The following is a 27,159-nucleotide window of genomic DNA, read 5'->3' on the forward strand; positions in this document are numbered from 1 at the left end:
TGCCTCATCCTGGGCTCATGTTTCCAGGATGGCCAATAAAATTACAATTGCTGACCTGTGACTGTCACTTGGGCTAATTTAGAAGCTAGCAACACTTTGTGTCTCCTACCAACCCTCTCCACATGGTAACTGGGGACTGTCCGACCAGGCTGCAAAGAGCATCTGCCCTCTTTAAATCTTGGCTCATTAGTCCAAGGCCCCTCTCAGTCTCTTCCAGGAGACACCCTATGGTCCTGAGATCCAGCAATAAGAGTAAGCAGAGGATATGCACTTGTGTAGAGACAGTAATGTGAATGCAGACTTAGCTAGTTATTTTACTGTGTTATAATTTCTTCCCATTACATCCCATGATCCCTTGCAGCTCCTGTTCTGATATGTGGCCTAGACATGAGATTGGGTACAACCAATCCCTGGTAGAGGCAGGTCACTAAAGCAGCCAGTAATTGGCTGAGTGGTAAGTTCTTTTGTGTTGAGATGAACCAGGATATAGGGACCAGAAGTGAATCCGATAATTATCAGAAAGGTGAGTATCAATTCATTTTTTTATGCCATTTTGACATTTTATAACATTCAGAAGTTGGAAAATCCTAGGTCCCTTTAGTGTACGGTAAACAGCAGCCCATCAAGGCCTGGACTCTTTAAAGGGAAGCTATCATTAGAAAATGCCCAATTGCTTAAATCAGATTGTCAATGTTTTTTCATATTATTACCTTCTGTGAAGTTGATTACTGTGGTACACAGTTATGTATTATTGTCCCTTATATTGTCTGTTATTAAAGAATGTTTAAATAAACTGTAAAAAGAAATAAAGTAGTAACCTTGCAATTTTCATACTGACGACTGGGGCTTTTTCAGACTCATAATTTCTGTTCTTACAGGAAGAGTTTTCAGCAGGCTTGACATAATCAGATGCAAGATTACAATTACATATACAATGTACATATATTGTTTCCTGAAACAATAGGAAGTTAAAGTCTAAAAAAGCCCTAGTAGCCACTGTGAACATTGAAGAATTCTATTTGGGTTTTTTTTTTGTTTGTTTTTTGTTTTAATACAGATTGTTACATATACTGTGACTTGAAATAGTATGTATACCCTGAGAACTTTTCCACATTTTTTCACGTTACACCCAAAAACTTAAATGTATTTTATTGGGATTTTATTTGATTTACCAGAACAAAATTGCATATGTTTGTGAAGTGTATAGGAAATTATATATGATTTCCCAAATATTTTATAAATATAAATTGGAAAATTGTGATGTGCATTTGTATTCCAGCCCCTTGAGTCTTTATAGGACCATCTTTCACTACAATTGCTGCTGCAAGTCTTTTGGGCTATGTCTCTACTAGCTTTGCACATATACAATCATATTTATGAAACGATTAGCCATTCTTCTTTGCAAAATAGCTGTAGCTCAGTGAGATTGGCTGGAGAGCATCAGTGAAGTTAAATTTTCAAATCTTGCCACAAATTCTCAATGGAATTTAGACTGACTGTGCCATTCAAACACGCTTTGATCTAAACCATAAAACTGTAGCTCTGGCAGCATGTTTAGGGTCACTGTCCTGCTGGAAGGTGAATCTACGCCCCAGACTCAAATATTTTGCAACCTCTAATAGGTTTTCCTACAGAACCACCCTGTATTTAGCTCCATCCATTTTCCCATCAACTCTGACCAGCTTCCATATCTGAAGAAAAGCATCCCACAGCATGATGGTGCTACCACGTTTTTTTTCATGGAGATGTGAAATGTTAGATTCCTACTACACATAACATTTTATATTTAGCCCAACAAGTTCTACTCTTTTACTCATCTGACCAGAGCACCTTTTTCCACATTCCATGTAGGGGACACAGCAAGCATGCGGATGAAGGTGCTCTGAACAGATGAGCCCAAAGTAGAACTTTTCAAGCTAAATGCTATGTGTATATGCATATGAAAACGCCATCCCCACTTTCAAACATGGTGGTGGCCGCATCATTCTGTGGAAATACTTTAGAAAGGACAGGTAAGCTGTTCAGAATTGAATAGAAGATGGATGGAGCTAAATACAGGGCAATCCTGAAGGAAAACCTCTTAGTTCCCTCAAAAGACTTGAGACTGCGGCATAGGTTCACCTTCCAGCAGGACAATGACCCAAAACATACTACCAGAGCTGCAAAGGAATGGCTCAAATCAATGCATATTCATGTGTGTGAATGGCAGAATCACTGTCCAGGCCTAAATCTCACTCAGAATCAGTGGCAAGACATGAAACATGTAATTTAGTCGATGCTCTCCATCCAATTTCATTGAGCTAGAATGATTTTGCAAATAGAAATGAGCAGAAAGTTACAGGGTATGAATACTTTTTCAAGACACTGTACAGTACATATATGTATATATATATATATATATATATATATATATATATATATATATATATATATATATATATATATATTATAGGCATGGTGAAAATGTTGGCACCCTTTAAATTGTTGCGGCATATTAAGTATTTATCCCAGGAAATTATATTAGTTACACATGTTTTGTTATATTACATGTTTGTTTCTGTTGAGACAACACCAAAAAAAAACCAAAGAACAAAAATGCAATTTGGGCATAATTTAACACAAAACTCCAGCAATAGGCCAGACAAAATTGTTGGCACCCTCAACTTAAAATTTGGTTGCAAACTCTTTAGAATAAATAATTGCAATCAATCGCTTTCTATAACCATCAACAAGCTTCATACACCTCTCAAGTGAAATTTTGGATCACTCTACTTTTGCAAACAGGTCCATATTTGAAGGGTTCCTTCTCCCTACAGCAATTTTAAGATCTCTACACATGTGTTCGATAAGATTTAGATCCGGACTCATTGCTGGCTACTTCAGAACTCTCCAGCATTTAGCTTCCATCCATTTCTGGGTGCTTCTTCAAGTATGTTTGGGGTCATTGTCCTGTTGGAAGACCCATGACCTAGGAGGCAAACCCAGCCTTCTGACAAAATCCTTTGATTTCATGATACTCAGATTTCATGATAGCTTGTGCTGACACTGATGCGCCCACAGCCTGAAGGACAGTTTGAATTTTTTTGGAATTTGATTGGGGCTCCTTATCCACCATTTGGATTATCTACTACGTTGCAACCTTTCATCAATCTGCCATCTACGTCAGGGAGATAAGCTACAGTGCCATGGGTTGTAAACCTCTTGATTATTTTGTGCACCATAGACAAAGAAACATCAAGATCTCTGGAGATAGACTTGTAACAGATACGCACCTATTCACATTGGGTGGTGCTGCGAGTACAGTTTGAACTCAGGCAAGTACCGGCATGGGAGACAGGCTGGGAATCCCTGGTTTCATTCTTTTTCCTTATATTTAATGTGGAGTGATGCCCTGTCTGACTGGCTCTGCACTCCAACCCCCGCCATGTTCATTAGCCTCTTGTGGTCACTTGCTGATCTTGTATAGGTTTTTAAGAAGCCCAAAAAAAGATGCAGTGTAGAATAGGACCCAGCAAAGGAGCGTGCCGTGCAGTGGCTCTGGGCTAATATTATAATGCATTTTAATATTCTAAATACCTCCAATTTATTTATTAGGTAGTGTATTACTGTGTTATTGCAGAGTGCGACTGTTTTTATATATTGTGAGGTAGCGTGGTCGGCTGCGCAGCAGAAGACACGGGATCCAGGCATTAAGGTTCACAGCACACGGTTTAATGTCCAAACAAAAGTCCACAACAATATACATGTGCCTCTCCAGCAGAGAACTCAGGGAGTTGTGTTCGCTCCCCCACACCCGGCACACCTGCCCTTGTTCCTGATTCTATTTAACCCTTCCTTCAGCCTGTAGGGAAACAGCATTAAAACACCACTATTAAATCTACTCTAATAAAAAATCGTTTATTATATTAAGTTAAAACAGAACAAACATATTGTTCTTCTCATAAATAGGCATAGAAACATATAAACATAAAGATCAGGTGCAAGTGCAGGTGTCAGACAAACAGTGCCCTCGCCTAGGGACAGCCCCAGATCATGTGGCTAAGTGAGTTAGGGGTATAGATTCGTCACTGTCAGAATGATACTGCTTAGTATGTGCTGTGACTCTCCCTCATAGGTTAGCTTACTTCACTTTAAATGAGCCTAAGTTAGCATAGTAGATGTATGTCAGACTCACCGTCCTAGCTCATCTCTAGCGGGGGTTACCACCACCAAATAACGTGATTAACATGTAGTACAACTATACAGGACCATAGACAACAGAGACAATAGGCGTTAGGTGTCCAGGGTTCTACTGTTACATAGATTTCCCTAGTTTGACAATACTGAAGGTTAGATTAGAGTCTAGGATGCCACTTAGCTTGTGGATCTCCTAGCTCTCCCGACGCGTTTCACCCCCCTAACGCAGTATGGGGGATCATCAGGGGAAAAATGGAGGAATCACTCCTTGGAAAGAATGACACCTGCAAATAAATGATGCATAAATAAGTAAATGGGTATTAATATAAATATTCTTTAGACTGCAATCTTTATGAGGTCATAACCCTCAAGATAATCATTATCTTGAGGGTTATGACCTCATAAAGATTGCAGTCTAAAGAATATTTATATTAATACCCATTTACTTATTTATGCATCATTTATTTGCAGGTGTCATTCTTTCCAAGGAGTGATTCCTCCATTTTTCCCCTGATGATCCCCCATACTGCGTTAGGGGGGTGAAACGCGTCGGGAGAGCTAGGAGATCCACAAGCTAAGTGGCATCCTAGACTCTAATCTAACCTTCAGTATTGTCAAACTAGGGAAATCTATGTAACAGTAGAACCCTGGACACCTAACGCCTATTGTCTCTGTTGTCTATGGTCCTGTATAGTTGTACTACATGTTAATCACGTTATTTGGTGGTGGTAACCCCCGCTAGAGATGAGCTAGGACGGTGAGTCTGACATACATCTACTATGCTAACTTAGGCTCATTTAAAGTGAAGTAAGCTAACCTATGAGGGAGAGTCACAGCACATACTAAGCAGTATCATTCTGACAGTGACGAATCTATACCCCTAACTCACTTAGCCACATGATCTGGGGCTGTCCCTAGGCGAGGGCACTGTTTGTCTGACACCTGCACTTGCACCTGATCTTTATGTTTATATGTTTCTATGCCTATTTATGAGAAGAACAATATGTTTGTTCTGTTTTAACTTAATATAATAAACGATTTTTTATTAGAGTAGATTTAATAGTGGTGTTTTGGATAACTACTACTCTATACAACATTTGTTAGTGGTTCAGATAGGGAAACAGCATTAACCCTAGAGTGGATTTACTTTCTATCATGGAGTGAGCACAACCGGGGCGAGACATACCGGCCGTCATAGATAACCCCGGTCACAGTCTCACATACCCCCCCCTCAGTTCAAGCGTGCGGGGTTGAACTCCCGCCATCAAACACGGACCGCGGGACAAGGCATCGGCGTTGCCCTGCAACCTACCGGCCCGGTGTTCAACCGTAAACCGGAAGTTCTGCAGAGAAAGGAACCACCGGGTAACCCGGGCATTCCGTTCCTTGGCGGACCTCATCCAGACCAGTGGAGAGTGATCCGTCACCAAGCGAAACTGCCGTCCCAGCAGGTAATAGCGTAGGGACTCCAAGGCCCACTTGATCGCCAGGCACTCCTTCTCCACTACGCTATAATTCCGCTCGGGAGGGGTGAGCTTCCTACTTAAGAAGGTGACAGGGTGTTCCTCCCCCTGAACCACCTGAGACAGCACTGCCCCCAGGCCGACCTCTGAGGCGTCAGTCTGTACTATGAACTCCTTCCGGAAATCAGGGTGTACAAGAACGGGCTGTCCGCACAGGACCCCGTTCAGGGCCCGGAAGGAGTCCTCGGCCTGCGGAGTCCAGCGCACCATGACGGACTTCTTGCCTTTGAGAAGGTCCGTCAAGGGGGCTGATAGTCCCGCAAAATCCTTTACAAACCTCCTGTAGTACCCCACGATACCCAGGAAGGCCCTAACCTGCTTCGTGGTCAGGGGTCTAGGCCACTTCTGGATCGCCTCAACCTTGTTAATTTGGGGCTTAATCACTCCTTGGCCTATCACGTAGCCCAAGTAGCGGGCTTCCGTGAGTCCCAACGCACATTTCTTGGGATTGGCTGTCAATCCGGCTGTCCGAAGCGCGTCCACCACCGCTTGTACCTGTTCCAAGTGGGTCTGCCAATCGGAGCTGTAAATAATGATGTCATCCAGGTACGCTGATGCATACGCCTGGTGGGGTTCCAGCACTAAGTCCATCAACCTCTGGAACGTGGCCGGAGCGCCATGTAACCCAAAAGGCAAGACAACATAGTGGAAGAGACCCTCCGGCGTAACAAAAGCGGTTTTCTCCTTGGCGGACTCCGTTAGTGGCACCTGCCAGTACCCCTTGGTCAGGTCGAGCGTGGTAAAATATCGCGCCTGTCCCAGCCTATCAATCAGCTCATCCACCCGGGGCATGGGGTAGAGATCGAACTTGGATATTTCGTTCAATCTCCTAAAGTCATTGCAGAACCTTAAGGAGCCATCGGGTTTTGGTATTAGGACAATCGGACTAGCCCATTCACTCTGGGATTTTTCGATGACCCCCAGGCGTAACATTGTCTTTACTTCCTCCGATATGGCTTGTCGTCGAGCCTCCGGTACCCGGTATGACTTCAGGCGTACCTTCAGGTGGGGCTCGGTGACAATATCATGTCGTATCAGACTGGTCCTACCGGGCAGCTCGGAGAAGTCATCGGGGTTCTGCTGAACCAACCGTCTGGCCTCTCGCCTCTGAGTCTTGGTGAGGGATTCTCCAATCCTTACTTCCGGTTCGTCCTCTCCGGAGGTCGCTGGAGCCGGATGTGAACGACCCGAAGAGGAGGGAGATGGGGAAAAAACAGCCATCAGGCTTTCCCGTTCCTGCCAAGGTTTTAATAGGTTGACATGGTATATTTGTTCAGGTTTCCGCCTACCGGGCTGCAACACTTTATAGTTAACCACCCCGACTCTTACCTTTATCTCGTAGGGGCCTTGCCACTGAGCCAGGAATTTACTCTCCGCCGTGGGGATTAATACCAACACCCGATCCCCGGGTTTAAAGGTCCGCACGGTGGCTTGTCTATTGTAGCGGCCGCTTTGCGCAGCCTGAGCCTCCTGTAAATGCTCCTTCACAATTGGCATGACCGCACTTATGCGGTTCTGCATACCCAAAATGTGTTCAATCACACTTTTATGGGGGGTGGGCTCTTGCTCCCATGTTTCCTTTGCCAGGTCCAACAATCCCCGGGGATGTCGCCCGTATAACAACTCAAAAGGCGAAAACCCCGTGGATGCCTGTGGCACCTCACGGATGGCAAACATCAAATAGGGAAGCATCATATCCCAGTCTTTCCCGTCTTTTGAAATCACCCTTTTTAGCATGGTTTTCAGGGTTTTATTGAAACGCTCGACTAAACCGTCCGTTTGAGGATGATACACAGACGTACGCAACTGCTTGATCTGGAGTAGCCGGCATAGCTCTTTGGTCACTTTAGACATGAATGGGGTCCCCTGATCCGTAAGGATCTCCTTGGGCAACCCCACCCGGCAGAACACAGCAAACAACTCCCGAGCTATAAGCTTTGCTGCAGTATGTCTGAGAGGTATCGCCTCTGGATACCGGGTGGCATAGTCAACGATCACTAGGATGTGTTGGTGCCCTCGAGCGGACTTTACGAGGGGCCCCACCAGATCCATCCCTATCCGTTCAAAAGGGACTTCTATAATGGGTAACGGTACCAACGGACTGCGAAAATGGGTCAGGGGTGCGGTAAGCTGACACTCCGGGCAGGTTTCGCACAACCGTTTTACCTCCCCAAAGACCCCGGGCCAATAGAACCTTTGCAATATTCGCTCCTGCGTTTTCTTGACCCCTAGGTGGCCACTCATCAGGTGTTTATGAGCCAAGTCGAGGACCCGCCGGCGATACGGCTGGGGCACCACCAACTGTTCTACCCCCACGCCCCGTATTTCATCTACCCGGTAGAGTAAATCCTGCTTAAGGGCGAAATGGGGGTACCTTTCCTGGGCACCGGGCAGCTGTGCCACCCCGTCAACTACTGTCACCCGACTCCGGGCATGTATTAACGTAGGGTCCTGGAGTTGGGCTGTCCCAAACGTATCCGGGGACGCCTCCAACTCCAGGATGGGTTCGACCGTCTCAGCCTCTCCTGCCAATACCTCTAGGGTCGACCTATCGGGTTCACATTCTGTCCCTATCATGGGGACCCCTACGGCAGGCGTCCCGGATTCAGGATTGTAGGGCTCAGGTCCCGGACTGACCAATATCTGAGGAGACTTAGGCGGTCCCTTCCAAAAAGTCCAAAAGTAGGGCAGATCCCTTCCTAGGATCACGTCATAAGGAAGAGTGTTAAGAAGTCCCACCTCATGTTGCACCTGACCGCAAGGTGCTGTGATGGTGACAGTCCCCGTGGGATAGTCTCGGCGCTCCCCATGTATGCAAACTACCCCCACGGTACGTCCTGTGGCCTTTACTTTAGCCCTCAAGGTGGATCGCACAAGGGTCACTAAGCTTCCGGAATCCAACAATCCTGTAACCGGACATCCATTCACCTGTATTTGGCACAAGTGGGGCTCCGTCTCTGGGGAGACCAGGTCAGCGGTACACACCACCTGAGCATACATTGAACCCCGCCGGGTAACCCCACAATCCATGGGCTCCGTGGTGAGTGGACACTGGGCTTCCATATGTCCCACCCGCTGGCACCGCCAACATCTAATGGGGACGGAAACCCCCTTGACGGGTTGTCGTTTAGGGTACAGAACCTTCCGGACCTCAGGAATGGCGGCCGCGGCCTCAGACGGGACGGTAGGGGACTCCTGCACCGGTGTCAGCGGTGGGTCCTTGGCCCTAGGCTTGGAGGGGCCGGACCGACGGGCGGTACGCAAAGTCTCAGTGTCCCGTATCAAGTCCTGCGTAGCCACATGCCGCCCTACCAAGGACACTAATTGGTCCAGGGTACTCGGGTCACCATGTCCTACCCACCATTGAACGGTGACGGGTAAAGTGCGCACAAAACGATCCACTACTACCCTTTCCACCATTTGCGCCGGGCTCAGAGTGTCAGGCTGCAACCACTTTTTTACAAGATGCAACAAGTCATAGGCCTGGGAGCGTACGGGTTTGGCTTCCTCATAGAACCACTGATTTACCCGCTGAGCCCGTACATAGGTATTCACCCCCAACCGAGCCAGTATTTCGGCTTTCAGGGTCACATAGTCAATGGCGTCCTCGGTACAGAGGTCCAGGTACGCTTTTTGGCGTTCCCCCGTCAGATAGGGCGACAATACCTCAGCCCACTGGGGGGTCGGCAGCTTTTCCCGCTCGGCCACCCGCTCAAACACCGCCAGGAACGCTTCCACATCATCCCCCGGGGTCATCTTTTGCAACGCTTGTCTCACCGCTTTCCGGACGCTGCCGTCGTCACCCGGTCCCGGGGTTGTTGCTGCCGGTCCGGCACGGATCGACTTGGCCAGGAGAACCATCTGTTCTTGGTGCCTTTTTTCCTGCGCTTGTAAGGATTGCTGCTGACGTTCCAACGCCCGGAGCAGGTATGCATTGGTCTGTTGCTGCTGTGCATTAGCCTCTTGTAGCTGTGCATTAGTCTGTTGCTGCTGCCTTAGTATGTCCTCCATAGCGTCGCCGGGTTTGGGCTGTAGTATAGCCGCTCGAATCCAGGACATGTGCTGCTGGGTCACTAGGGATGGATGCTACACCTCACCGGCTGTCATGCCCGCCGATTCTCCACCATCTGTGAGGTAGCGTGGTCGGCTGCGCAGCAGAAGACACGGGATCCAGGCATTAAGGTTCACAGCACACGGTTTAATGTCCAAACAAAAGTCCACAACAATATACATGTGCCTCTCCAGCAGAGAACTCAGGGAGTTGTGTTCACTCCCCCACACCCGGCACACCTGCCCTTGTTCCTGATTCTATTTAACCCTTCCTTCAGCCTGTAGGGAAACAGCATTAACCCTAGAGTGGATTTACTTTCTATCATGGAGTGAGCACAACCGGGGCGAGACATACCGGCCGTCATAGATAACCCCGGTCACAGTCTCACAATATATATATATACATATATATATATATATATATATATAATGTGTATATATATATATATATATATGTATATGCCAACAAATATAATGCGTCACCTAACTATCAATGTATTGCTTCTTTCATCTCGCACATAGCTATTTTCTATTAATACAGCTTTAAGTGGTGTTAAAGTAGCTAAACCCAAATCAGAAGGATGAGTTAAACAGTAGAAGGCACCCTAAAGCCAGATCTGATCTTACTAACTGCAGCGTATTGTTTGGCTTAGATGGACGGATTACAATGCATGTCTGTTAAGCTGGTGTCACACATAACGACGACGACAACGACGTCGCTGCTACGTCACTATTTTCTGTGACGTTGCAGCGACGTCCCGTCGCTGTCGCTGTGTGTGACATCCAGCAACGACCTGGCCCCTGCTGTGAGGTCGCAGGTCGTTGCTGAATGTCCAGCTTCATTTTTTGGTCGTCACTCTCACGCTGTGACACACACATCGCTGTGTGTGACAGCGAGAGAGCGACGAAATGAAGCGATCAGGAGCCGGCACTGGCAGCTGCGGTAAGCTGTAACCAGCGTAAACATCGGGTAACCAAGGGAAGACCTTTCCCTGGTTACCCGATGTTTACGCTGGTTACCAGCCTCCGCCGCCCTTGCTGCCAGTGCCGGCTCCTGCACTGTGACATGTGGCTGCAGTATGCATCGGGTAATTAACCCGATGTATACTGTAGCAAAGAGAGCAAGGAGCCAGCGCTAAGCAGTGCGCGCGGCTCCCTGCTCTCTGCACTGTGACATGTAGCTGCAGCACACATCGGGTTAATTAACCCGATGTGTGCTGCAGGAGAGCAAGGAGCCAGCGCTAAGCGCGGCTCCCTGCTCTCTGAACTGTGACATGTAGCTGCAGCACACATCGGGTTAATTAACCCGATGTGTGCTGCAGGAGAGCAAGGAGCCAGCGCTAAGCGCGGCTCCCTGCTCTCTGAACATGTAGCACAGCGACCTTATGATCGCTGCTTCTGCTGTGTTTGACAGCTAAGCAGCGATCATAACAGCGACTTACAAGGTCGCTGTTACGTCACCGAAAATGGTGACGTAACAGCGACGTCGTTGTCGCTGTCGTTTAGTGTGACACCAGCTTTAATGAGTCCAGCGGATGACTATACAAACAAGCAGAGATAATCTGTAGAGCGGACTAAGGCGGGCTTTGCACACTGCGACATCGCAGGTGCGATGTCGGTGGGGTCAAATTGAAAGTGACGCACATCCGGCATCGCATGCGACATCGCAGTGTGTAAAGCCTAGATGATACGATTAACGAGCGCAAAAGCGTCGTAATCGTATCATCGGTGCAGCGTCGGCGTAATTCATAATTACGCCGACGTGATGGTCCGATGTTGTTCCTCGCTCCTGCGGCAGCACACATCGCTGTGTGTGAAGCCGCAGGGGCGAGGAACATCTCCTACCGGCGTCACTGCGGCTTCCGTAGGATATGCGGAAGGAAGGAGATGGGCAGGATGTTTACATCCTGCTCATCTCCGCCCCTCCGCTCCGATTGGCCGCCTGCCGTGTGACGTCGCAGTGACGCCGCACGACCCGCCCCCTTAACAAGGAGGCGGGTCGCCGGCCACAGGGACGTCGCACGGCAGGTGAGTGTGTGTGTGAAGCTGGCGTAGCGATAATTTTCGCTACGCCAGCTATCACCACATATCGCTGCTGCGACGGGGGCGGGCACTATCGCACTCGGCATCGCAGCATCGGCCTGCGATGTCGCAGTGTGCAAAGCCCGCCTTAGTCACGTGCTCAGTAATGATCTATTCAATTTCACTTTTTGGTAGAGCTTTCCCAGTGTAAACACAGTGTGAAATGAAACAAAGATATCAGCACACATTATGTACCTGCCTATTATTAACCACATAAAACTGCAAATAAAAAAAAAAACTAAAACAAATGTCATTTACAAGAAGGCAGACAATGTAATTGAAATGTATCAAAGACATAACAACTGAAGCAGCACAACGCGCTAATGTTTTCTAGAATTTCAGCTTGGGCCACTTCCCAGAATATATATTATGAGCATCACTTAGGAACACAAAAGGGTTTACAGTCATCCAGCAACTGGACCCATGTGCAGCCATAAAATTCTACACCTATGAATTGCAAATCATATAAACTCATGGGACGTTTAATCTAAATACAACTACAGCAAGAGGCTGCGGTACAATAAATTGCTTATGCCTAACAGGAAAATGAAACGGAAAAACTAGAGCAAGCTGATTAATGTTTCTGTATAACTGAATGTTCCTGCTACAAAGACACATTTAAGGCGAGACAATGATTAAAAAGCATCCAGATGCATTCAGATTTTAGATGAATGTTCACATTTGCTATATTGGAGTATCCTCTTCCAATAGTTTTACAAGAGCAGATCACCGCAGTCTGAGCCCTTGTCGGCCTTGACAAAGTCATCAATCAAATATGAAGACCTCGGAGTAAAGATTTTTCCAGTATTACGTGCCCTGTTTACACACTGTGACAACCTTAAATGTCTTTCAGTATTTGAAGTTCTACATTTCCCGTGAAGGCAACCTTCAAAATACTCTATCAAAGCTGAACTTAAGGGTATGTTCACACAGAGGTTTTTGTGTTGGAAAAATCCAGAGTGTAGGTTGCAGACTCAGTCACTTGAAAAATGGGACTGTTGGCTAGTATGTACGCAGCAATTGTATTGACCATACTGCTGAATGAAATGTGACTTGACATGACATTTTTCAAAACTCTTCTATAAGTTTTTATTGAATGATTCATAGGCTCCACAATGAGGAGTGACTAGTTATAATCTAATAGTAAGTAGTTCTTTAAGTGGTGCACTTTTACCCTCCAGGTTCCTGGGATTTGTGAAACCCCTCAATACCTGATCACAGTCAACAATGGGGGGTTCCAAAATTTGGTTCACTTGAATTGTATCTGGCTCATTTATGAGATATGGTGGAAAGGAACAGATGAGAATGGTAGGAACAGATGAATGGTGGCAAAAGCAAAGAATATGAACAACACAGTATATACAGCTGTGATGCAATTCACTTTCATATATTCAGTGTTTTCATACATCTTAGTTCTAGCAATGCGCTGCTGATTGTTTAGTGTTTGCTTTCTTTATCACTGCAGTCATAGCGGACGGGCATCTGGACTTATGTTTCACTTTGTTTGGATGTGCTTTTGTTTTCGTGATCAAATAAATAAAGATCAAAAAGATATTAAACCAAATGGCCAAAATAAGGTTAAAGAGGTTATCCACTACTTTTACATTGATGGCCTATCCTTTAGCGGGGTCATCAATGTCTGATTGGCCAGGGTCTGACACCCTGCACACTCGCCGATCAGCTGTTTTTGGTGCCGGTGGTGGCAGCAGGCAGCCATAAATGCTCTGTTACGGAGCTTCCCATCTTCTGATAGTGGCCGCAGCCGGGTACTGCACATCTGCCTCCTATTGATTGGAATGGAAGGCGGATGTGCTGTACCTGGCCGTGGCTGAGCATTTCTGGCTTCCTCCTGCCACCACCGGAACCAACAACAGCTGATCGGCGGGGGTGCGGCATGTCAGACCTCATCCGATCAGATATTGATGACCTCTCCTAAGTATAGGCAATCAATGTAAAAGTAGGGGAAAACTTCTTTATTGGTCATTATAATTAATAGTATTAAATAGTGAATATCTTCATAAAGTATTTGATGACACAAACGGATTATTAAGTAGTTGTCATCAAGTCATGTCTTTCTAAGGTCAGAAGTACTTTATTAGTCAAAAGAAAATATATGATTTTTTTATAAAAGAAAATGACTATTTAGTAAAATGGATATTAATTCCCAGGGTACCTTTGGATGGGGCTGAGGCAGCATGACTCAATTTGCCGGCCTTTCAGTCCCTTACGGCTGGGGCATCCGTGCCAATAAACAAAAGATTTGTTTTAACTTGTTACCTCATCTATTTTAAGGAAACTGAGCATAATTAAGCCTGTTCCACAAGTATCTCACTTTTTTATTGCCTTTTTCCCTTTTGTGCAGTGTGACTGATCACACGTTTTAAATTTCTATATTTAGGCTTCTATTTTAAAGATGGCAATCAGGCTTCTTTATATGGAAACCCTCTGACAGTTAATAACATGTTCAGCCTTCCCACACTAATTTTATCAAAAAGGATTATCCTTATAACCAATTTTAGGCTTTAAGTAAAAGCAAATGTGACAATAATAAAAAGACTCTGAGTCTCAAAGCAATCAATATGTAATATTAAGGGAGTTTTCCAGAAATTATTTTTTTCTTCTTCATAAACACCTGCTCTGTAAAAATGACAAACAGGGCTTTATGTACCTTCCTCTGTTCTTCACTGATGTCCTTGGTGTTTGTCAACATGTCACATCAACTGCTAAACCCAGTGATTGGCTGCAGCACTGTTGCTGTGACCATCACCACTGGAGCCTGCCAACTAAGACCGGAGGCCAGTGAGGAAGCGGAGCAGGAGCATGGGAGGGCAAGTAATGATCATTTTTTTATTTTCACCCAGTTGAAGCCTATTAAGTAAAAAGATAAAAAATCCTGGAAAATCTCTTTAATATTACTTATTAATAGCTTTGAACCTCAGATTCAATTAATTACTGTCACAGCCTCTTTACGAGGATTTCACGACCTTCCATTGTTTCATGATGTAAAGAATAATGGATATTGTTATTTATGACTACGGTAAAAGTCTCATTATTTAGCAATCCATATTGTGAAAATCTCTCCATTTATTAAATTGACCACAGGGGAAATCCTAGCAATTATGGTCATACCGTCCAGAGTGAGATGCTCTTTGTAGACTTTCTTTGCTTTGGCTATTAGATGAGTCTTCCAGTGGTGGACATTTCTTTAATGACTTATCCTTCCTGCCTTAAAGAGGTTGTCCACTACTTTTACATTGATGGCTTATCCTTAGGATAGGTCATCAATATCTAATCGGCTGGAGTCCGACACCCCCGCCAATCAGCTCTTCTTGGTGCTGACGGCAGCACCAGGCAGCCGGAAATGCTCAGTTTCAGAGCTGCCCTGTCAACTGATTATGGCTGCTGCCAGGTACTGCACATCCGCCTCCCATTCAGATAAATAGTAGATGAATGCACAATACCCGGCTGCGACTGCTATCAGAAGAGGGGGCTGCTCCATAACTGAACATTTCTGGCTGCCTGCTGCCATCGCCGACATTGAACAGCTGATCGAGAGGGGTGCCGGATCTTAGACCCCGGCCGATCAGACACTAATGACCTATCCTAAGGATAAGCTATAAATGTAAAAGTAGTGGACAACCTCTTTAGTGACCAGAGTGTAGATACAGATCTAGCAAAGATATCTTGACTCAGATAACACAATACTGGGATATCACAGCACAAAAAAGTGTTCCTCCACACCTAACTTAACGTTGATCAGTAGCTTGTGCAATCTTAAAGGGTTCCATGCAAATTTTAAAGCTGACTGTGCTCCATGGACTGTTACCTATTTCTCCTGACTCCAGCATACATATGAATATTTGACTCTGTTAAAGGGGCAGCCAGGGGCCTCGTTAGCCGTGGCAAAGACTGCTTTTTGGCTGCCAATGTTCTTTCTCTGCACCCCAACTGCCACTTTAGTGCAATACAGTAATAAGCATGCTTTTTCTTCATGCGTCACAAGCACTGACACTGTCACAGGTTCTTTCAACCAAACTTCTTTACTTGTCGACTTCAAAAACAGTTTTTTTTATCTCGCCTGAGGCGGGCACATTCTTGTTCCCCGAATGGGTTACCATTAGCAACGGATAATTCATACCTTTTGCCAGTCGACTGCTTCCCTGGTACTCGGGCTCCCGTTGGAGTCCCTAAGCTCCTCATCCTCTCCTTCAGCTTTATTGTTCACAGCAAAAACAACAGTCTGGTCAGTCAGGACCTACTCTTCTCTCAAGGGCCCACTGACCTTCTGCTGACTTAAGCGGTTGCGTTAGGTATTCACCAGGGAATGGCCTCCACCTGGGCCTCCCTCCATGCTCGGCACCCGGATCCGACCCAGAAGGTTTTTCCTCCACCATATCTCTCACAGACGCAGTCTGCTCCTCTCCAGTAACTCTCCTCACACTAACTGAATTCTTAACCGTTATTTTTCAAACTAAGCCTCTTCCCTTCACTAACTCCCTCTAGCCCAAGAGTACCAGGGAAGCAGCTTACCCATTGTGGCCACCTAGTTGCCATTTAAACACATTACACCATAGCATAAACTTTGAACATTGCATTTTATACTCAGTGGATTTGCAGGTCTGTGCACCCCCTTACAGCTCAGCCAAATATTCACGTGTTTTCAAAGGGGATAATAAAGAAAGCCTTTGCAAGACAGTTCATTTCTAGAATAATAAAAGGGTCGGGTCGGCATTAAATTTCAAATCGTCCAACTCTTATTTTTCCCTACATCATCTGTCATAAAAGGGTCGAGAGGCCTTCATACACATTAGACTTCTAACCGATCTCAAGGGTTTGAGAAAGTGTATTTTCCCACAAAATGGCCATAGGTCGTTGTGGGATACAATTCTTCTAGTTTATGTGCTATCCATGAATAAAGGAAATTGAATGGACATTTGGTGAGTGCCGTGGATTACATTCTCTGAAATTGGATTATTGCTGCTATTTTTTCGTTCCGTCTTAGAAAAAGCACAATAAAAAGTGATAAAAACTGTAATTTCTAAGCCAAAATGACATAAAAACAACTTTGTCCTACTAAGATGTACTACAAAAGAAGAAGCACTCACACAGCCCTGTCTGTGATTGAAGGGATACCAAACATTTCATTATTCATAAATAAAGTGTTATAATTGTGAAAAAAAAGAAAAACATAAAAGAAAATATAAGCTGTACTATTGTAATTGGAGCAGCCTCTATATAGACAATGTCATTTATACCACATGGGGAACACCGTAAAAACAATTTTCAAAATCCATTAAAACAAAGAAGATTGGAAATTTTTGTATGCTGTTTGTTACCACATCCCACAAAAATTTACCATTTAAAAATACAATTCATCCTGCAAAAATAATGTCTTTTTATATTTATGATGATGCAGATTTAAAATATAAATAAAACAAGTAATAAGAATTGAAGTATGAAATTAGGCCATGAGTTAAAGAATGATGTATGCAGAGTAAGCAGCCGGATGACTAAGGATTATGTTTTGTTTGCTCTGTTTTACATGTCGAGTTACTCGTGCGCGTCTACCGAGGAGACAGTGACCCCAATAATTCCAACACTATCTATTACTCATAGACTATGAATCATTTGTAGAGCGTCTTGGGTACTTGCTGTAACTACAAGCCTGATTTTGTGGACTCCATGTCAATATACTGAGAATATACGTTTCTACACACATACAAAATGTGAAAAAAAATGAAAATTAAACATTTTTAATTATGCTTTTTCCCTTTGTAATTTATATGATAATTTGTCCTTGCTCGGAAGCTTGGAACAGTTATTAAAATTCACTGAAGAAAAAGACAAAATGAGAACTGTACATTTTGTACACACATTAACAGGTTAGGTCTAACTGGAAGTTATAGGTGTTGATTATATTTGTTATGTAAGTGTGCTAAATGAAAATAATACAAATTCAATAGATGACTTTGAAAAGGACGTCAACATTTTTACCTTTAAGAAAGAAATGTAATCTCAGCTTAATACACAATAGACTAACATTAGCCAAACCCGCCGATACCCTCAGCACCGGCCGACAGTCCAAAGGTCTAAAGTGAAGACGTCTCTGAGCAGATGATTGTTGGGGGTGCTAAGGAGCTAATAAATATATATGTATATATATATATATATATATATATATATATATATAGTTATATATTTAAGATAGAAGTTAAAAAAGGACAGGGCACTGGCATCTTATGTTTTGTGAATTTGGTTCATAAGAAAATATTGTATCCTCCCATGTCTTCTTCATAGAAAGTGAATTTTAGATATACTTTACACTATAGTTATATAATATCTGTAGGGTTGGCATTTGTGCTTTTTCTCTTCTCTGAACAGAACTTGGTTATAGAGTCGGCCATCTTATCTAAGCTGCTCTAAAGATTAGCTTTTCAGCCAATGTCTTGTCCTGGGAAAACAGAATCAGAAAGCAACTCACTGACTTCTATAGTACAGCATACTCTGGGCCTTTTCTTTAAGAGGCCCTCACACATTAGATGTGGATGTCAAATGCCCGATCCTTTAGTTCTCATAAAAATAAGCCACTGCCTGCGGTGTCTGGCAACAGTCTACTCCCTCTGTATAATGAGACCACATGTATTGGATGGGTTTGGGGAGAAAGCTGATGGCTGAATGAACGTTTGGCTACCAATTATCACTGAACAAACATTTGTGCAAATTTTCTGTGACTCACTGTCATACATGTCAAGTGTTGAGTGTGACTAGCCTTGTAGTCCATGGCAAATGTGTGACTTGCGACTAACAACAGAAAATGCAATAAATGTGGAAATATTTCTGACTATGTCTCCGTTGAAATATGTCTCACTTCGCAATGCGACACCATAGGAATTCATTACATCCACTACATCCAATGTTGTGTGATCTCAGTGTCGTGTAACACGTCGCCGTGTGTCATAGCCTAAAGGTCTTACAAAAGTGTAATGTCATTATCCCAAGTGGAATATTTAATGCTATAGTCACAACAACACCTGAATGGCAAAAACCACAATGAAAAGCGTTTTCTTAATTTAACGGTGTAGTCACAGACAGTGGAGGGTCTCCACATGATACCAGCCAATGTCATGGCCCCTTTCTTATCTAACACCTTCTCATTGTGCATACCATTATCTCACTAATAGTCCACCAGTTATTATGAGTTTTAACATACAGTGAAAGAAATAAGTATTTGATCCCTTGCTGATTTTATAAGTTTGCCCACTGACAAAAACATGAACAGTCTATAATTTTAAGAGTAGTTTAATTTTAACAGTGATAATATTCAAAATAAAATCCAAAAATCACATTGTATAAATTATATATTTTTTTTGCATTTTGCAGAGAGAAATAAAGTTTGATCCCTCTGGCAAACAAGACTTAATACTTGGTGGCCAAACCCTTGTTGGCAAGCACAGCACACGCAGCACAGATGTTTTTTGTAGTTGATGATGAGGTTTGCGCACATGTCAGGAGGAATTTTGGTCCACTCGTCTTTGCAGATCATCTCTAAATCATTAAAGATTTGTAAGCTGTCGCTTGGCAACTCAGAGCTTCAGCTCCCTCCATCGGTTTTCAATGGGATGAAGGTCTGGAGACTGGCTTGGCCACTCCATGACCTTAATGTGCTTCTTTCTGAGCCACTCCTTTGCTGCCTTGTTTGTATGTTTTGGGTCATTGTCGTGCTGGAAGCCTCAGCCAGGACCCATTTTTAATGTCCTAGTGGAGGGAAGGAGGTTGTTACTCAGGATTTTACGGTACATGGCTCCATCCATTGTCCCATTGATGCGGTGAAGTAGTCCTGGGCCCTTAGAAGAGAAACACCCCAAAACATAATGTTTCCACCTCCTTGCTTGGTGTTCTTTGGGTCATAGGCAGAATTTCTCTTTCTCCAAACATGGCGAGTTGAGTTAATGCCAAATAGCTCTATTTTTGTCTCATCTGACCACAGCACCTTCTCCCAATCACTCTCAGAATCATCCAGGTTTTTATTGGCAAACTTCAGATGGGACTGCACATGTACCTTCTTTAGCAGCAGCACTCTGTGGGCACTCCAGGATTTTAATCCATTACCGCGTACTGTGTTACCAATGGTTTTCTTGGTGACAGTGGTCCTAGCTGCCTTGAGATTATTAACATGTTCCCCCCGTGTAGTTTTAGGCTAATCCCTCACCTTCTTCATGATCTTGGATACCCCACTAGGTGAGATTTTGCATGGAGCCCCAGATCGATGTCGATTGACACTCATTTTGTATTTTCTTCCATTTTCTTACTATTACACTAACAGTTGTCTCCTTTTCACTCAGCGTCTTACTTATGGATTTGTAGCCCATTCCAGCCTTGTGCAGGTCTATGATCTTGTCCCTGACATCCTTAGAAAGCTCTTTGGTTTTGCCAATGTTGTAGCAGTTAGAGACTGACTGATTGAGTCTGTTAACAGGAGTCTTTTATACAGAACACAACTTAAGGCAGCTGTCTTTAATGCAGGTAAGAGTTGATTAGGAGCGTCTAACTAGTCTGTAGGAGCCAGAACTCTTAATGATTGGTTGGGGATCAAATACTTATTTCTCTGTGCAAAAATGCAAATACATTTATTTAATTTATACAATGTGATTTTCTGGATTTTATTTTTGGTATTCTATCTCTTACTGTTAAAATTAACCTACCCTTAAAATTAGACTGTTCATGTTTTTGTAAGTGGGCAAACTAACAAACTCAGCAAGGGATGAAATAATTATTTCCTTGACTGTATATTATAATTCTGTATAAAAAATGATCACATGTTCGGATGGAATCCATCATAGGAACCTGCATTAGATAGCATTAAGCCCCATTTCCACTTTTGCAGCATGTTATGGATAGACACACGAGACATCTCTTTTGATTTGGGCTCTGGACACAGACCCATTGGCTGCACATATATATTTTATTAGATCTGGTGCTACCTGTACATGTGAAAGAAGCATTTCATGTAAAGGCTGTCTTCTTATTACAGATAAAAGATGAAAGCTTGGCGGTACAAATAGACATGCTTGTCAACGATCATCTGTGAATGGCGCATCAATGATCGGGCACACTTGGCATGGGTTTCCAGCTCATGTGAAATTATTTATTCTGCCTATTTGTCACTTTATTCTGCTTGGATTATAAATCCACTAATGGCATAAGGATGGCATGCACCAATGTGATATCAGACAGCAATTCATTACCTTATTTACCATCAATGAACATTGTCTGCGCTTGTTATCAGGGTTCTCCAAGCCATGCCACAGTATTGCTAATTGGCAATCAGCCTTGCCCGGCTTCTCACACATCTTCACAGCCTCTCCATAGGAGGTCCTAGGAGCGGCTGACACCTCCATGGTGTGTTGCTTACTGTTGCTGATTGCATTCCCGACAGTACGTTGCCTCTATATACGTCTACTTGACAACCTCTCAGTAGGTTCAAACATTTGATTTTATAGAGGCAGACTTGAAACTGAAGTTCTGGCCTAGAAATATTTAAGCCAATAAAAGTAAACACAAATTTTATCGTTTGTGCAGGTCTGGTTCTTGCAGTCCTTTGGTTTATGGTCAAGTAAATCTGATTCTATAGGCACATACAACATGCGAGAATTGCAAATCGGCTTTTACTTGGGGAGATCACTTCCCAATCTAAGCAGCTGTTGATCGACTAGCGGTAATTTTCCTCATTTACCATTGAACGCAATTTTTACTGCACACTGGTAAAAAAAGATCATGTGTCGTCAGCACATCATCTGGTGTATAGTGGGATTTGTCGGTCACTTCTAATGGAAACTAACCAAGGCAGAGAACTGGAGATCACAATAACGGAATCATAGAAATGCAATGATCACTGACAATTAATTTGACCAAGGGACATCCTTATTCAACCAAGACATCCTTATTGCTCCTACACTTAAAGAGGTTGTCCACTACTTTTACATTGATGGCCTATCCTTAGGATAGGTCATGAATGTCTGATCAGCTGGGGTCCAGCACCTCGCAGATCAGCTGTTCTCGGTGCTGGCGGTTTCAGCAGGTGGCTGGAAAAGTTCAGTTCCGGAGCTGCTCCATCTTCTGAAAGTGGCCACAGTCAGGTACTGCACATCCGCCTTCTATTCAAATCAGTAGGAGGCGGATGATCAGTACCTGGTCGCGGCTGCTATCAGAAGATGGGGTATCTCCGGAACTGAGCATTTTCGGCAGCCTGCTGCCGGCACCGAGAATGGCTGATCGGTGGGGATGTGAGGTGTCAGACCCAAGCCGATCCGACATTAATGACCTATGCTATGGATAGGCCATCAATGTAAAAGTAGTGGATAAGTTCTTTAACTACGGCTGCTGTAACAAGAACCTTGAAATACCCTACATGCCAAGCTGATAAAAAAAAGTTCATTATATCTGTTCCAATATTTACACATACAAACAGAACTTTTATGAAAGTGAGAATCCATATGTTGGATCTTGCACCAGTAGTTAATATTACACCTCTTCCTCTAGGTTTTAATACATATAAGTATATGACAGACTGTGTCACCTTTGTAAATTAGGGCAGCCATAAACTGCCCTAGAAACTCAGCCAATAAATTCTTCTAATGGACATTAATTAAAGCCTAACAACACACGGAAAATCGCCAATGTTTTCCAATTGCAATACGTACTGGAGATAGGAAATCCATAGGGAAATACCGGGAGTGAGAATGTGAAGAAGGTGAATGTGTGTGATTGTGCTTTTTATGTTCTTTTTATATCATTTGAGAATGCAATATGCAAAACCTTTAAAAATAACATTTCCTTGCTGACACTCAATGTAATCAATTATGCATCTAAGGAATGCCAGGCCCAAAAATAGCTATTTACTTCTCCCCTGGTAAGAGGAAAAGCTTTCCATTGCACTTTTTAAATTTCCTTTCAGTTACCTTTTTGACAATAACAACTCCTTCCTGCGTCTCCTTGTCTGTGATGATTTGAAACATGTTGTGTTCATCTCCATCAATGATTTTGTATTCTGTCTCGGCATTCACACCTTCATCTGCATCATTAGCTTTGATTCTGCCAATTGTAGAACCCACAGGGGAAGACTCGGGGGCCCGGAATTGATAGGTACCTGGAGAATGAGAAATAGAAGCTTTCAAAACTGTTTTAATGGTCCCTTCACAAAGCTTCAGAAAATATTATTTGAACAGACTTGCAACAAAAATACCGCAAACAGATTAAAGCAACAGAAGTAGTAGAGCGGTGAGTGCATTACTGGAACCAAGGGAATTGGGCAAGAATCAGAAATTATTTTTATATTTTTGTGATACAACTTACATTTCCCTATGCAGTTGGGCAACAAATAGGAAAACAAGTTCAGTTCTTTGTAAGTTGCACATAATGAAGCATCAAGAGACGCACAGGTCTGGATATTGACATGGGCTGTCTGTAGAGGAAGCACCGTACAAAACTTTCCAATATTTTATAATATTTGTATATTTTATCACTTGTCAGCTTCTAAGGCAGCCGCGATATGTCAGGGAACCGAGCTGGTCAGATTTGCATTTCACAGTCACTGACATGAAGTAGAATGCCCGAAAAGCCACATGAATGACTAACCTCTACAAGAAGAGCTCGAAACGTGCCTGACATATGCCGAGCTACCACGAGACGACTACTTTTATTGTAAATAAATTCACCTAAAAATTCTGCCCAGGTATGAATGATGTTTTAAAACATATGTCGCTCAATGTTATATCTATATTCTGAACCAGATGTAATTTTTTAACTCATTCTCTGCCCTTAGTATAGAATAAAAAAAGATTACAGCCCACCATAACTTTGTTATGAGAGAGATATAATTTTTTCGCTTTACAATATTTATGGGTGGACAGTACGTACAGTATTTTACTGCAACTTGACAACCTAATATGCATATATATCAGACTGTGAAACTTGGATGTGTGAAAATGGCCTCGGGTAATCATTTTGATTGATACAGAGACAGATTTTGGCTTATCTATAACAAAAAAACAAAAAAATACTTATCAGCCATTCCACCACCGACTGCAATTCCTGGTAAAGGGAAAGGGTTGAACGGATCAAAGCCAGATCGTCACCAGAAAAAGCAATCCAAAAAAATCCAAGAAAAATCCAGCAATCCCAAACAATAAAAAAATCCAAGACTTTATTTCACATTTTAAAATTCCATGGTTAACACTCCATTAAAAGGGAAACAGATGGCAAGTTTCAGATCCAACAGCTCCTTACTCATATCTCATATATGAGTAAGGATCTGTTGGATCTGAAACGTGTCATCTGTTTCCCTTATAACAAAGTCCTAACCATTGAATTTTAAGATGTGAAATAAAGTGATGGCATTTTTTATCGTTTGGGACTGCTGGATTTTTTGTGGCCTATCTATCTATCTATCTATCTATCTTATTATTGATATTACAGTTTAAAGCGTCCATAATTTCATAGCACTGTACATATGAAGAGATGCAACATATGCCATGGCACTTCTGTAGGTTGTGGTGCTCAAGTTGCATCCATAATCAGCTAAATTAAAATATGGCACTCAAAATGTCAGTGAAATAGAAATATATTTAATGAGGTGCTTCAATCCAGACAATAGATGTTTCGGTCTGCCTTGGACCTCCATCAGTACGCATTGCTAAGAGGCACAGATATGTAGCAAGCATGGCTGACAGAGAACAATCCATACCAAAATTTGCAATCTTTACTGATAAAGGTCTGAGGTGGCCTGAAACGTCTATTGTTTAGATATCGTCTAGATTGAAGCACCTCATTAAGTATATTTCTATTTCATGGAGACTTTGAGTGCCAAGTTTTGATTTTGTACACATGAAGAGTGCTTCCATACAAAGTAAAGTATTCTCACTTGACACCATTATATTTTCTTTACCTGGAGGTAGGTGAACCTACCTGAAGACTCCGTGTAAATGTCCAGATTATGTTAATATCTATTTGGGAATATATGCTTTGAGAGAGGTTGTTGAGAACAGATCATCAGGTGGGGAGTCTTAGACCCCTATACACATAGTACTAACATTAGATGAAACTGACGATATTGATGGGTTTCAAAGACAATGTAAAGTGTATGGAGGGCCTAAAAGATGTCGGAGGAGTAAAGGATCCAGCATGTCTGATTTCAGACTGCTGATCCTTTTATTTTCTAAAAGTTATGCTGTGGCCAACGATGTCTGGCAGTGGCTCTCAAATAGCGAACACAGGAGTGCCCGGCAGAACAAACGCACTTGTGTATGTAACAGTTGCCAGAGATAAATTCTGGATGAACAACTGATAAAATCATCCTTTGGCTTACAGCTATCTAAGGTGTATGGGGCTCTTTAAAGCAGCCAGGAGTGAAAATCCTAACCAGTTACTTTGACTGAGCATTCATGTGTGTCTCTATGAACAAGTCTAACCTACACTTATCTGGCAACAGCTCAACTGCCTAAAACACAGAAGGATTTATATCAGTCTGCCCGATCCTTATGTCCTCAATATCATTAGTCAGGAGAGAGTGGGTCCCATACACAAAATATAGTTGGCCGGACTGGCTGAAAATAGCAGGTTTGGATGACTAAAATCTAATTTGTATGGGGTCTTCAGAGGTCACTCATCTGCTCGTATTGTCTTGTTCAGAGTTAAATGTTTTTACGCCATTGTATTTCATGCATATATTTTTTTATTTCCAATAACCACAGTTTTGGCCACTACAAAGGTGCGGATGATTATTTGTGTACCTTTTTGTTCTTTTGTATGCATCAGTCTTGAAATAAAACTAGCTTCCCACTGTACTAGATGCCCACAGAACACAATTGTCTCTTTCTAGCGGGGACACAGCATGTGCGGACACATGCGGAGGAAGAAGCAGCTTCATACAATAGGTTCCAATTCTCAATGAATCAGCCTAAGATATTTCAGCACGTAAATTTTGTAAAAACGTTCTTTAACAGTTTTACACAGTTCGGGAATGGCAATGTACAAGGTAAATGCAACAGCGTGGCCTATTTTCTCAATAGCAAATGTTTCCTGGCCAATAATCCCAAACGTCTGTTTGGGTTACATTGAAAAATGTTCTTTTGTGTGTTTTAGCAAACACTACAAATGTAATGGACAGCCTAGGGCTAGACAGAAGACATCTGAAATATTGACTCCATTTATATTCTATAATGCAATTACAGCACTTTTGTGAGGCTTTCTTTCTAGGACTTTTGTTTTATGGCATTGCTCCGTGACAAACAACAGTGGAAGTTGAAAGACAGATGCTACAGTGTGATGAACTCCGAGAATAAAATAAGTTAAAGCTTCGGAGATTTGAAATGCACGCCAAAGAAAATGTGTAAAGATACATTCATTTCAGACATGATTACATTTCATGGTTAAAGGAATCACAAATAGTTTCTCAAAGGAATAAACGTTAGGCGCTCTTGTTCAGGGTAAGAGCAGACGCCGTTCAATTCCAAACAAAGACATTATCCTTCACATCGATATATAGGATATATGGAATTCAAAATATCCCGGTAAAGCCGGAAGGCTGAAAAATCTGCCAGCAAAATAAATCAAAATGCTCTGCAGAGCAACATTTAATGCTATTTTCATCCCTGTGGGTTTAAAAATGTGAGGAAACCGTTTCTCTGCCTTAGTTCTTATTTTTCCGTAATCTGGAGCAGCTCAAAGGAAAATAAACAGTAAATGGATCTTACTCTGAGGGAAGCGTGGAGGGTTGTCATTGACATCTGATAGAGTGATAATTACGGACGTGGTCCCGGACAGACCTCCCATCTGTCCCCCCATGTCTTTGGCCTGGATCACCACTTGATACTGCTCCTTGTTTTCTCGATCCATTTTTGGCAATGCGGTCTTGATGACACCTGCGATAAAAGCAATAATTGTATAATATTGACAAGCATCCTTGTGACAATATAAGTGACCTACATATAGAGCGTCGGGAGATCCATAAACATTCACTGAAGTCAGCGGCGCTTGTTACACAGTGTGTATTTACAGCTTGCTTAGAAGTGCCCGGGCGATAATAAAACTTGAGAAAGGGTTTTATTATAACAACTAGATTTTTCCCCTTGGTCTTCTCTACTACTTTCAGCCAGCAGACATTTTTCTTTGTTTAACAAGGAGAAAAATAAAGTTCTCTTTTTATTGCAGTCTAGTTGTAAAATCTGCTTATTGAGTGACAATATACATAGAGCAGTTTCTACAAGACCGTAGCGGTAACACCAGGGGCAAACATATTATTGGTGCAACCTGTGTGGCCGTCAAGGAGCCC

General features: G+C 43.0%; 1 protein-coding gene across 2 annotated transcripts in view; it reads right to left on the reverse strand.

Moving 5' to 3' along the window:
- Positions 1-27,159, reverse strand: part of LOC142243200 (cadherin-6-like) — a 431,398-nt gene that overhangs the window by 91,775 nt on the left and 312,464 nt on the right. For both annotated transcript variants that reach the window (XM_075314854.1, XM_075314855.1), the window contains 2 exons: positions 26,582-26,749; positions 22,790-22,977 (listed from right to left, as the gene is read on the reverse strand). In XM_075314854.1, coding sequence (XP_075170969.1) covers positions 22,790-22,977; positions 26,582-26,749 — 356 coding nt within the window. The remainder of the gene's footprint in view (positions 1-22,789; positions 22,978-26,581; positions 26,750-27,159) is intronic.

This window comes from Anomaloglossus baeobatrachus, chromosome 6 (genome assembly GCF_048569485.1).
Source record: "Anomaloglossus baeobatrachus isolate aAnoBae1 chromosome 6, aAnoBae1.hap1, whole genome shotgun sequence".
In the NCBI taxonomy this organism is placed as follows: domain Eukaryota; kingdom Metazoa; phylum Chordata; class Amphibia; order Anura; family Aromobatidae; genus Anomaloglossus; species Anomaloglossus baeobatrachus.